Here is a 14,033-nt window from a genome sequence, read left to right on the forward strand (position 1 = left end):
AGCTTTTAGTGTTGTTCTGAGTTAGTTATCTGATCTCTGTATGAAATAAACAGAGGTTCCTGAGAAAGCTGTCCTTAACATATATAATTGCAGTCAACTAGTGTATGGAACAATGTTCTGCTAAGAAATTTCTCATCCCTAGGGACTACACTTGCCTATTCTCCTGACAGCTTCTTGTACAGGTACATGGCTGGGAAATGCTAAGGATAATCACACAATGATTGAGACTGGAAATGCCTCTGGAGGTCATCTGGCCAAAGTAGTATAAGGCTGGAGCTGGTATGTACTGCTTTTCAGCAGTGCCTAGACTACCAACCTGGTTGGTGGCTTTTGGTGCACTTGGAATTTGGGCAGACCAAGATCTCTCTTTCCAGACAGGGGAAGAGTGCCCACACAGTCACTGTGTGTTGCCCCAGGGAAAAAGATCCCTAGCTTTACTTCTATCTCCTTTTGTCATAGAAATACCGAAAGAACTTTGCTGTAGATGGTAAGTCTCAAACTCTGAAGTAACCTACTGTGTTGTGGTGATGTTTTGAATACTAATGTGGGAAAGGTTCAGGCATTGATATAGTAGATACCCAAGCATGATGTAGTGAAAATTTCTAACACAGCACCATCCGGGAAAGAAACAACTGCACCACTAAAGGAAACAAGGCTGAAATATGGGGATGTATACTTCTATCCATTGGAAAATAGACATCCATCTACCTCTCTGTCACAAAAGACAGTGGGGAAAGAGCAGTACTTTTTCTCAGGATTTTTTTAAGATTTATCTAAGTTGGTCTATCTGCAATAGGTCTTCTATGTAAACTGAATTTCAACAGGATTCCTTTTGTTCCTTCTTCAAATATGTACAGATTTTGGCATGTGTCTGTTTAGGCTTTACTCTTTATCCTCAGATTTTACTAAGGGTAAGTATATAATGACATAGACATGAATTCTGTTTCTAACGTTTATATCAGTCTATTTAATTGTTCTGTCTACCTATAAAGGTGTCTGTATCCTGTTATACATAAGGCTTTATACAAAAATGCTTTGAACTCGTGTATTGGCTTCATTTTCAACATACTCCTCTGTGTTCATCTTTCTATATTTAAAGCAAATTTTTGTCTTTCCATCTACTGTCCTGATCTCACTGTCTGGTATTTAAATATTGCCCAACTAAATGAATTAATGTTCTGCTGTGCTAATACATAATGAATTCATGAACAGCTTGAAAAAAGAAGGAACAAAGTGTTTCAACAATTACTTGAAAGATTCTGTTACTGTGTGTTGACTAGTTCTCAGTGTTTGTTAGACTTTCATTACTTTATGTGCTATATCAATAAGATATTGTTCTCTTGTGAATACTGAACTTATAGCAATATTATATAAATAAATAACAAAAGCCACAAGAAAACATCATATAAATGGTCACAACAGTAATGGAAATATCTTGGGTGTTTATGGAGAACTGGGATAGCTAACTAGAGATCTGATTGCAGAAAATTAGCTATCTACAACAAAACAATATTTCCAAACAATCTTGTCAAAATAAGGAAACAGTAATGAGAAGCCTGTAGTGTAACTGTCATGTTAAAAGGAGAAGGGTAATTTTTTTTTCTTTCTGTATATTCCCCTAAGAAATCCTGCCAGAGATAATCATCTTAGTTATATTGATCTCTTGGGAGTGCTGATAAGCTTACAAATAATGAGCTGTGGGCAGCTTTAATCCTGGTGTGGATTTTTTTTTTCAAACTCTCAAATACTGAGAAAACAAAATACAGGTAGCATGATGCTTTCTTTCCAGAAATGCCCCTTTCCTGTATTCATCTGTACATACCTTGCATAAATGTACTTTGTCTTTCCATAAACCTAGAAGAAATTTATTTATAGAATTATTCTCTAAGTCATATTTTGTGTGAAAAGGAAATTCAAAGAAGCAATCGAGGTATCAGTGCTTTATCCAAGAGCATAAAGCTGGTTTGATTCTGAAGACTAATGCAATCCATTATGCCTTTTTTATTGATGCTGTGTTTGATCTATAGGCAATTTATCCTCCAGGAATGCTTGCCTAAATATGAACATATACATTTATTCTGTCTTTAGTTTCTTTGCCTTTTTCTTCTTGAAGTGAGGACATCTAATTCAAACTAAGGCATGACATAAAATCCTGCAGATTCGTTCAGTGGTGACCAGCAGAACCACTCTTTACATATGTCTTGTGTTTTCACCGTAGTTTAAGTTTGCTGTAGTCTGATAGAAGTTTGGCCAAGGCTGTGCAAAACTTTGCAACTGGCTGCTTAGATTAATGAAATGATAGCATGTTAGTAACTTTTTATAAAGCAGTGCCAGTGAAGTCACATAGGTAGATAATTGTGCAGATACTCACACGTACTCTTGTGTGAGTGAAAGTTCAGAAATTATATTCATTTCATATGAGTACAGACTGAAACACTGACACTTAACTTGCTTGAGTATATCTAACTGTCCTATTATAATACTGATGATTAGAATACAGAAATATTCCGTCCTTTCCATTCCTTCCTACCTGAAAATGTAGCGTTCAGACTTGTAGTCTTCAGCACACATATAGCATTTGCATGAGACTATTTGAAAATACAAGTTTGGCTGGTACAATCACGTGCAGATTTTAGCTTTTTATTTTGGTATATGTGTTAATTGTAACTATTTTGATGTCAAATATATATGTGAATAGGAGAGACCAGCTATTTGGAGGAGGTTGAAATAAAGAGTAAATCTGTTGAAGGTGTTACTCTTGAGTCCGTTGTAAGAGAAATTTGATGAGATAAATCCTCCCGTTAATCTAACGTGGCTATAGTGGCAAAAAATTCCTTCATCACTGTTCCTAGTGTTGCCATCTGTGAAAGTTTTTCTGCAATTTCAGACTGTGTGTTAGAAATTGACTTGAAGTGTTAAACTTGTTAGCCTGGCAGGTTCTCAAGTTTAATTTATACAATGCAGAAATATGGGATGTTCATGGCTGTTCTTTTTCTACTGATAGGAGTTGCATGTGTGTGAGCCTGAATGTATCATTTTTGTCCATATGGAATGTAGGGTCAACAATGAATAATCTTTTAAAATACATACTTCTATTCTACTTTCAGTTTAAAGAGTCTCAATCTAGAGCAATGTAAGATTATACAAATTTATATCAAGAGTAGATTGTTTATCTTTGCTTCCTTTTAAATCTGAATTCTAGGCAGCAGCTTTGATAACAACACCTTTCTGATCCTGCCTTTTCCTGCTCTCTAGGTCATGTTTGTGTGTGTGTATGTGTGTGCTTGTGTGCATATTTATATAAGTTTATATACCACTATTCTCAAACATATTATTTCTGGCACTACTGTGAAAGTGTTATTGAATAGAAAAAAGTGCTCAAGAGCCTCTAATAGATTTCAGTCCAGTCTGTCTGCTGCCCTGTTTTGCACTGAGTCAAACGCTTTTTTTTTTTTTTTTTTTTTTTTTTTAAGCTGATAATTGAAAACCTATCTTGTTCTTACAGAATGGTTTTGCTGTTGTAAGGCCCCCAGGCCATCATGCTGAAGAATCAACAGCCATGTAAGTACCAGGGAATATTGCCCATCTTGGAGCACTAAGGTTACTGGCAATCACCTGTGTTGTGCATGTCTCTGTAGATCTGTAATTGTTAGCAGATGACTGAAAATGCTTTCTAGGTACTCCCAGAAGCAGATTTATGGCCTCAGAGATCATATAGCATTTTTTAAAAATGCTCTGAGCATTATTTATAGCAGTTTTCCTGACTGATTTGCTTTCTTATTTCTGTTCTTCTCTATTCCACAGGGGGTTCTGCTTTTTTAATTCGATTGCAATTACTGCCAAATACTTGAGAGACAAGCTAAATATAGGCAAGATATTGATTGTAGATCTGGTATGTATTCTTGACAAGCATCACATTTTCTGCACGTGTAGATAAAAGATAATGAATTTGTATTTGTCAGACTTTCCTGCTTTTAATACCTACATGTAATAAAGGTGTGCATTTCCTCTGATTTTTGGGAACTCATTAAAGCCAGGATGGCAGTACTGAAACCATAAACATCTATGTTTCAATTTAATGGTGTTAACTGCAATTTAATGAGAAGAAGGCACAGATCAGGGCAACTTTTATGGTCCTTAAATGAATTGATACTTCCACTGTTAAAATAACCCTACAGAACCCAAGTTTACTTCTCCCTACAGAATACAAATTTTAAATAGTCTGATGTGCTTTGAGGAATGCTGTTGCTTTGGTAACAAAATTGGCCATTTCTCCCAGCTAGCAGTGATTCAACTTGTTGTGTATGTTCAATATCATTAAACAAATTAAACAAATCAACAGGTCATTCCTTCTAAGAAGTTTGCAATTCATGTTTGCCAGCTTTTGATGGTTCCCTTAAGGAAGGCTATGTGATTAAAAATCCACTTCATAGGATTAGTCTTGTATTCTAATAGGAGGCATTCTTCCACAATGCTTAATAGTTTTAACAAATGGATTATTTAAATGCAGATGACATTTGGCATGTTGTCTATATTATTTTCATGAATAATGAATTGGAGTTCTGCCTTGCACTGAAAAGATCAGCCCAATGCACAGCCCAAGGAAAGTTGAATGCTGATTTATGAGCACCATTTTTGTTTTCTTATAGTTCATGAGGAGGTGTAATAGGGTGTCTGACAAAGCATAGACAGGAAATGAACCTTGGCATCAAAACCTAACCTGTTACATCTGCACTTAATTAATTTTTGCAGGTGATAAAAGATTTAAAGACAAAATATGTTAAAGGGTTTTTGAAGTGCAGCGCTTAATAGCCTAAATCTTGTTCATATCTGCACTCTTAATTAAATCTTATTGTGAAGTCGTGGCCTAGCCATCTAGAACTTTAGTTCAGTTAACATCCATACTGGTTGCTGAAGAGAGCCAGAGAGGGCAGTGTGAGAGAAAGAGTAGCAAGAGGAAAAAAGAATTGTAAAGTAAATATATGGGTAATTTTGATATTCTTAGGATGCTTTTTAAAATATGTATCATCATTCTACTATCACTTAGGAATATATTTAAAACCTACAAGAAACCAATATTTGTTTTAAAAAAAAAAAATTCACTATACTGTATCCATTTGCTGACTTGAATCTTACAGTTCACTGAGTTTTACTGCTAAAAATGCTATCTAAAAATGAGCTGTGTTTATTACTGATATTAAAAAAAGAAATACTCAAAGTTTGAATTTTGTTAATGTTTCTCTGCTTGTTTTTGTTTTGTTTTGTTTTTACTGTAAGTGTTATGTTCACATAGTCAAGAAAAGAAATCAGTTCAATTTGACCTATGCAACCAGTAAGAACTTAGGAATTCCACTTCAGTTTTGGAAAGGAAGGTTAAATGTGCAAATCATTACCTGTGCAAATGATTACCTGTGAGGTTTCTTATGCTTACGCAGAAAAGTGGATAGGGAATGTTCAGCCTCTCTCTGCCCCTATTCCATTGGCCAGAGTATCTCAGCTGGTGAAAGCAGAGAAATATATGGCTGATACAGATTACTTCATTCATGGAGCAGATGCAGTCCCAATCCTAGCCTGCTCCGTGGTCACTGCAATGATGCACAAAAATTCAGAAGGAAAACTTCTTATATACATAAGAACTATGGATAATTCTCAATCCAAACTGAATGATTGAATAACATTTATGATGATGTCTATGTTCACCAACAAAATTTGGGCATCTGAAAGAAATAATTGAGTTGCAAATATTAGATTTGAAATTGACCTTTGAGATTATATTTTGATAGTGACTTAGCACATCAGGACCCCATGCTGGTTGGCAGCTATGCATGTTATTACAATTTAAGTGTTAAAAAGTAATGTTTAGTCTGACATATTAAACAGAATTCTAGTTAAAAATGGGCTATAGTCTTCATGGTCACTATATGTTCATACAGAAATTCTTAAATTTAAATTTTTTAATCTTTATTTCTTTTCTACACAAAAATAAAAGGTCTCTCTGTCATGTTTTCTTTCCTTATTTCATCTTTTGACTAAATCTTAATTTTTGAACTGACCTATGTATCCTAACTCCTTTGATCTACTAAGGGCAGAATTTGAACATGTTTCCTACGCGATAACATCCATGGTCTTAAACAAGGCATTTCATTGTCTAAACTGAGAAGTTGCTGCTCTTGAGAACTTAAAGTTTATTAAAATTAAGTGAAATTAAAGTTTAGACTAAAAAGCTAGCCCTGAGATTTTAATAGTAATATTAAAGCTCTGTCTGCCCATTTAATTTGTTTTCTTGTTTGAAAAGTATTATAGCAAGAATATATTCTAAGTATGCTTGGAAAAGGATTAATTAAAATCGCAAAATGAAGTACTCCCACATTTTTAAGCATGATGTCTGCAGAAATATCTATATTGCCACCACTGTTCCTCAGATTCTTATTGGATTCCCGGTCCTAATATCATCCATACCCATTTATATGCTAGCAAGATCTGGGTCTGTTTTGGAATAGACCAATTAATTCTGTCCCAGATGAAAACTGGATGTGTTTCTGGCTACAACCCACATTTGACTTCATTTGCCTGCTAATACTATTCTGATTGCCTTCTATCCTCCAACACCATCACACCAATGTGTGCTGCCTTGTACCCCAAACACGCAGTTTTGCTGTGACTTTATCCTCATGGTTTTTTTTTTTTGTTTTTTTTTTTGTTTTTTCCCAAGTACTTTCAAAAGAGAGAAAAGCTAGTCATCACAATGTTAATCCCAGTAAGTTCTACAGCTGACCAAGTCAAGATTAATGCAGTATGGATGAGACTCAGTCTATGCAGAGAACCTTGAGCAATGTGTGAGAACTGTCAGCTACATCAGCTGACAAAGAGAACAAGCAATTAACAATTTTTGCTGTGCTCTTGACTGTTTAGACTTGACTCTTTCTGAAGTCCAGGCATCCTAGAGAAAATGTGACTGTTGTTTCTCTGATACTTAATTTGTTTCAAACCTTTCTGTCTTTGTCAGAAATTTTAAATGGATTAACTAAAGGTAGAGAATGAACAATATATATATAATTTTTCAGCTTCTTAAAAATCCCAAGAGTTTAGAAAAAAGTTTAGTGTAAAATTTTGCATTTCTGAATGTACGTTATGATAGTATAACTGTGGAAAAAAAAAAATAAAAATATGAAAATTCCATATTATGATTCTTTAGTATACAGATACGCAGCCAGAATTTTTTTCTGGTATTTTATTTAATGACAGAATTTTTGTCTGACATTCTATAATGTTCGAAGTATGAACACTGGCCAAGGTCACTCCTTGATTGTGGAAGGCACCATCCTATCGGCCAGATAATTTAATAGCTAATGAGATCATATTCCTATGTCTTCAACTGTTGCCGTCATGATTTTGTAAAAGTGAAGTATGAAGTCCTTTCTGCATCTGGCATCTCTTTTGATGTGGATCTAACTGCTGAGGGACTGCTAACTGAACTGAATGTTTTAAGAAAGCCAATTTACTCAGCTGGTCGCAGAGCCCTTGACCTCAATAGTGGAACTTGGCAAATCAATGAATACACTTATGTTTAGTGTTCTGTCAAGAATTGTGAAAAAGCTCTGTAAACCATGGATCCTTCTGCAAAATACTAGTTTGTAGTTTAAACATTAGTCTTTCTTCAGAGGCCAATGAGGCTAGTTAATTAAGCCTGAGGGGTTATGAACTGTTGGCAGTTAATAAGTCATAAAATTCCTCCATAAAACAGGATGCTAGATTCCATCACTGAGGCAAGGAGTACAAAGAGCTGGTGTATAAATATCTAATTGTACAAAAGGACTGGGATTTCTCAATGACTGCTCATCTGGAGTCTCCAGGGCATGCTCGCTATGGTTTCCTGATTTTTAGAAGCCAGTTTAAAAAATGAGTGCATTAAAGAGTAATTTGCCTGAAAGTTCAGGAAGTATGGGGTGGTGAAGGGAGGGGGAAAAGGAAAGACAAAAGAAGGGTGAAGGAGAGAAACAGAGAGAGAGGGGGTAAAAGAAAGCAGAACTGAGCTCTCTACACTGAGTTGGACGTTATTACATTTGTCATCTGTTTTCTTTCTCCTTTAGGATGTTCACCATGGCAACGGTACACAGCAGGCTTTTTATGCTGACCCCAGCATCCTGTATGTTTCCCTCCATCGCTATGATGAAGGCAACTTCTTCCCTGGCAGTGGAGCCCCAAATGAGGTTAGGTTTATTTCTTTGGAGCCCCATTTTTATTTGTATCTTTCAGGTAATTGCGTTGCATGATTACCCCTAATTTTCTTGTCCTTCTCTGGTTCTTAAAATTACACCAGATTACCAAATTGTCCACTGGGAGCAGGGGCTAGTGAAGAACAAGTGCATAACCCAGAGCAGTCCTTGTCAAATAAGGCTGGCTGATCTGATGTTTTGTTTGATGTTTGTTTCTGAAGCACACCAGATTTTTTTTTTCCAGCCTCCTTTCCCTCTCTTTCCCTCCTTTCTTTTCCTCCTTTTTACTTCTTTTTTGGCATTTTCTTCCTATTTTTTCAGGTTGGAAGTGGCCCAGGTGAAGGTTTTAATATAAATATTGCTTGGACAGGTGGTTTGGATCCTCCCATGGGAGATGTTGAATATCTCACAGCATTCAGGTCAGTATCTTTTTCTTTTACAGTTTGAAACCTGGTGGTACAACATAAACACATGAATGACTATAATTTAAAAAAAACAGGAGAATGGTGAAACCTATGGTGAAATTGTTTTAATACCTATAACCTAGTGTGTGAAATCTTAGTAAAATTAATAAATGGGTTGTTCAGTTGTAGTGGTCACTCACGTAGAATAATAAAAATAAAGGTCTAATGATTTGATCACTCATCTATTTTATTATCATATTATGCCATTAAAATGACTTTGAGCTTCCTAACTTCTCTATCTACAAAATTTAAACGTAAGCAGTGATACCAGACACAAGAAAAATACTGTTCATATTGATTATGGTCATGTGGAAGTATAGCATGTATAAAGCATTACTAAGTATGGTCCAAGCCCAGTGATCCTCGTTAGATTAAAATTTTCATCATGATGCTCATGTGATGCTCACAAACTTGCCCAACTGGTATTTTCTGTGAATTCCAGTGGAAAGCTCGTTACTTAAAAGTGAAAATCTCAATAAGAGTTGTAGGAGATGTTGCACACTATGTTTCTCTTTGCTTTCAATAGCTCATTATAAATGAAATTTAATTCTCTCATAGGTGATTCATCATTAGTCTTTTTCATGGGACTGGAGGAGATAGAACAACTTTCAAACATGCTCTGTTAGACTTTCAGTAGTCCTGTTTTACACACATCATTTCCCTTCATTGTTCATCAGTTCAGTGGAAGGGTTTAGTGAGCACTCACTTCTCATAATTGGATAAATGATACATGTCTGACAAGAGATTTCAATTAGTGAAAGCTGACAGGCTGGAAAGCCAGTGAGACAACTTCCATATCGGATCACATCCAAGAATTTTAGTTTGAAGAAATGCATTTGCCTTATGTAGATTGAGTTCTGTTCTTTACAAAATACATCACAAAAAGTATAAAACACACTTTTGCTTTATTTTCTGAAGTACTCCTGTGTTGTCCACAAAATAATATGCCAAGGATCTGATAAACAGCATACCTGAATTGAAAGTCCCAGACACAGAAATGGCCCAGCACATTCACAGTGTCACACAATCATTGTGGGTAAAAAATCTTTATGAGTTTTATTTACAGCATTTGCCTGCACTTAAAAAAAAAAAAAAAGTGGCAAATTTAAAATCCTATATACCTCAACATTGCCTCAAGCTCTTTCCAAGATCTTTGTTGTCTTTCAGTGTATTATTCTTTGTTGGGATTTTATGGAATTGAGAAGACTACATGGTTCAAATAACTGATATTAATATCTGATATTAATGTCTGATATGATCACCCCAGATTTCTTGGTCTGGATGCAACATAAGCCAATAATGATATAGGTAATGTGACCACGTTAGCGCTGTGGAGAATGATGGTCTAAGAAGACTCATACAAATGACTACAACTGTAACTGGAATCCCTTCTGTCCTGACAATAAATACTTGGGTTTTAAAAATCTTTTCAAACATTCATTGCAGTTCTAGTAAAAGGCACACTTATGAGCAGTTTGAAGCAGCTCATACTACTGTTAAGCATTTTAGTCTGCTTCAGAGTTAAAAGGAATTTCAATCTGCAAATGTTTTGCCTTGCAAAATAGCACTATTCAGAAGAATAAAATACATGTAGACTTCTACACAATGACTAATCATTTGCAGGCATACCACTAAAACAAGTGCTTAATTATACTTTTTAAAAGCAAATAAATTCAATGTAAGAATAAAGTTATCCTTTAAAGAATTGCTGATGGTTGGAAAATTTAATATATTTTAAATTTTAATAATAATAAGTAATAATTATTATAAATAATTTCAAACTTAAATAATTTTAGATGCACAATTAGTATTCCAATTAATGTGGGCAAGAGCTTATTGTTAAATAGTCAACTGCTATTTTTAATTTTTTTCTAGAAATATATGCTGTTGACTAATTACAATACATGCTGCCATGCTTCCATTTTTCCAAAAGTACTTGAACAACAGGAAGTGTTTCCTTATGTCCTAAGCTCCTTTTCAGCAAAGATGGTCTTTGTACCATCTGTAATGCTTTTGATATGGATTTTTTATGACTATTATGGCATCAGTGAAGAAAAGAAATTTGTAGCATGAATACAAATAACTATAAATTATGCAAGATAAACCAGATACCCATTTTCTCTGGGTTTGCTTGTAGTGATAGGTAAATTTACAATTACTAATGATGAGTCAATCTTTCAAACAGAATCTATTCCTTCTATTATCCAAAATACCATAGATGGTGTAACATGCATTATGAATTTGGCCAGGACAGAATTACAAGACTATAGTCAGGAATGAGAACTCCACAGTGCAATCTTATGCCATAGACAGAATGGAAGGTAGAGTCTGGGAGAAAACCAATATGAGGCCTAGTAAACAAGCCAGCAAGTCAACTGTTCAGGAGCTGCAACAGGTCAATTTATATGGAAGTATATAGTGAAATTTGTAGTTAGGAAAATGAGCGTGTTATTTTTTTAAATAAATTTATTTTAGAGACAGAATTATGTAGATGTTCTTAACAAAGAGATGGGGAAAGCATTGGGTATCCTCATTTTTGAGAAGAGGAAAATGAAGAGACAAAATTGAGTGGTTATCTCTTCATATTAACTCCCCAGCAGGCAGAAAACTTATACAAGATTAAGTCCCTAGCAGAGGCAGGACAGTGTGCTGTCTGAGGTCCTTTCCATCATATTGAAGATGTCAGGAAGTTTGCAGGCAGACGGAGCTGAACTGGAGAGCGAGCAGTTGAGGCTTCCTGGTTTCCAGCAACTTGGAAGCTTAATTATTTGAGTCCTTAGGAACTGAGCTTCCAAGAAGGTCCACATAGCTTTTGCTTTCTAACCAGCAGAATCCTTGTATCTTCCTAGAATTGCACTAAGCACTTATTTGAAGTTTCTGCAACCATGATACTAGATAACTCATTACTTCTTTATTGAGTATTGTAAAGATTTGCTGAGGTATTGCTCTATATGTGATGTATTAGACATCAGGAATTTTTCTTAAGGAATATACTTCTTGAACTGTATGAGCATTTATACACACGCACACACATAAATACATGTAGTAAATACATGTAGCTGAGTATTTGTAATTTTCAGCTGCAAAAATGACTAGATAGATCTATTCGAATTAAATCCTGTTGTTACTTAATGAGATTTCACTTCAATGTCTTCCTCCAAACTATCCTAGAAAATATTTCTGCATTTTGGGGGAAAAAAAAACAACAATTGTTGTATAAAAATTCAAGACAGTTGAAGATGAGTTAGAACCACATCACAGAGTAATTACTTCAACAAAATATGGTGGCTTCTGTGGGACACTAGTAGGAAACTGGACACTGGTTTGAGTCTGCCATTTAGTTGTCTGTGCTACATGGAGAGTTCTTCTTGTGCTTTTAAACTAACTTTTTTTGTGTGTGTGTAAATTCAAATTTAAATGGTTTTAGATGTGTTAAAGATTTTATTTATAAAGTTGGATTTCATTTCATTTATGTTCAGTTTCTAATAAGAAAATGTATTTACTCTTGTTAACTATGAGAAGGTAGTAGAAAATGTAAGAGGCAGAAGTTTCTGTAGAATCAAATAGAAGTGCATTATTTAATTTTGCCAGAAAAGTCTTGTTTGATATTTAGCATAGTGAAGCAACTGTTTTATCTTCAGAATTCCTTGAAAAGAATGTTTTTTTCCTGAAGGATATTCATGTCTTCTTTTTCCTTATGATAATAAAAATGAACAGCTTCTTATCAATATTTTCAAGGCCTTTGGCTCTAGAGAGTTATGTTTCATCATTTAATTCCATCTATTTAAGTGAATTTTGTTTTAATCTCTTTGAAAACATACAAGATTGTTGCTGTTTATTGAGATGATGATTCTACACTTCACTTTATGAGAGTGTAATCCACACTCTTCTGCCAGCAGCTATAGAAAAAAACAAGAGGGATGTTCAGATATTAATGTTCAAATAATTGCTTTCTTAAGCTACATGTTATACCATATGCTTTCAGTAAAGGAGGCAGAAGGTCTGTGTTGTACACACATGCATGTGCATGTATGCACTCAGAGTTTACAGATGACAGAAGAAATCTGTTTGTGTAGAGCAAAATCTAGCAGATGCTGGAGGAAATGGAAACAAATGTGAGAGCTGAGAAGGGTGAAGAAAAAGCAAGAGACAGAAGGAAACTGAGTGTGCCTTCCAACTGCTTTGTACTGCTTTTATTCAACAAAGGAGTTGTAAATTTAGTTTAACCAGCCAGTATGCTCTGGCTGTTTTGCTCTACTCGAGAGTAGCGTAAAACAGCCACAGCATATCAGTGAACCTGGTCATAAAAGCTTATATAAAATGAAATGTGTGTGTGTGTTTCTTGGAATCTTTAGAAATAGCTCATGACAATATTATATTTGAGGTTGATTATTGGCAGTCATGTGTATGATTTTAATTTAATACAGTGAGCAAATTTAAAAGGCATAAGTGACACTAAGGAGGAGGTTTAATTGTAAATACAACACAAAATTTATAAGTATTTCAAAATAATTATTTCTTTAAAAAAAGAGAATTCAAAATCAAAATCACGTTTGAAACCAATTATGTTGAAGTCTAGAAATGAAGGAAAATAAGGGCATACAGAAAATCTTCACTTCCTGTCAGATAAATTATTTTGGTAGAAAGTAAATATGTTTAAAAATCACTGTGGTCTAACCCCTGATAAAAAGTATTTAGAAATGTTCGTTTCAGTCTTATAATCTTACAGGGCATAATTAAAATTATTTCAGAAATTACATGGATGTATAATGACCTTTTTTTGGGTGTTAGTTTTGTATTTCCTGATCTGGTGATGTTCTATTTTGATATTTATTGTGAAAAACATTGTAAATACATTTTTGTTCTTTCTCAAATATATTCTCCTTACTAACTCTGTTCTGAACATATACTATTTTTGTTTTTTGTTGATTTTTTTTCTTACTGTTAAAGTCACAAATTCATATATACACTCCAAAAGGAAACTCAAAGGAATATTAGCGTGTTTTATCTATACTGTTTCATGTAAGTACAGATAGTAGATATTTGTATACATTACTTCAATTTTCCCATAAATCTGCTTTTATAAAGTTCTGTTTGCCACAGAACTGGATATAACAACTTTAATCACTTTTGTATGTGTTAAGATTCTGTATTCACTTAATCTTTTGGTATTGACTTTCCTGGTCTTATGTATGTGTGTCTGAAAAGAAAAATTCCTTTTTTATCTTAAATCTCTGGTTTTCCAGTTTCATTAAAAATACATGTGTTTGTGTACTATGTGAGTAGATGAAATGTATGCTCTTGCCTATGCACATCTATCATTTTAAACATGTTTGGATTCCCCTCACATTCT

At 34.4% G+C, this 14,033-nt stretch overlaps 1 protein-coding gene across 13 annotated transcripts in view; it reads left to right on the top strand.

The window, feature by feature from the left end:
* The window catches only part of HDAC9 (histone deacetylase 9), a 441,905-nt gene that overhangs the window by 336,537 nt on the left and 91,335 nt on the right, over positions 1-14,033 (top strand). For 12 of the 13 annotated variants that reach the window (XR_007378361.1, XM_048952240.1, XM_048952241.1 and 9 more), the window contains 4 exons: positions 3,506-3,561; positions 3,805-3,892; positions 8,091-8,210; positions 8,538-8,635. Coding sequence is in view for 12 of the 13 variants with exons in the window: in XM_048952240.1 (XP_048808197.1) it covers positions 3,506-3,561; positions 3,805-3,892; positions 8,091-8,210; positions 8,538-8,635 (362 nt within the window). In the remaining variant the exon portion in view is untranslated. Of the gene's footprint in view, positions 1-3,505; positions 3,562-3,804; positions 3,893-8,090; positions 8,211-8,537; positions 8,636-9,238; positions 12,304-14,033 lie in introns of those variants that run through there. The other variant, XM_048952242.1, reaches the window with a different exon arrangement.

The sequence above is a fragment of the Lagopus muta genome, chromosome 7, assembly GCF_023343835.1.
Source record: "Lagopus muta isolate bLagMut1 chromosome 7, bLagMut1 primary, whole genome shotgun sequence".
In the NCBI taxonomy this organism is placed as follows: Eukaryota; Metazoa; Chordata; class Aves; order Galliformes; family Phasianidae; genus Lagopus; species Lagopus muta.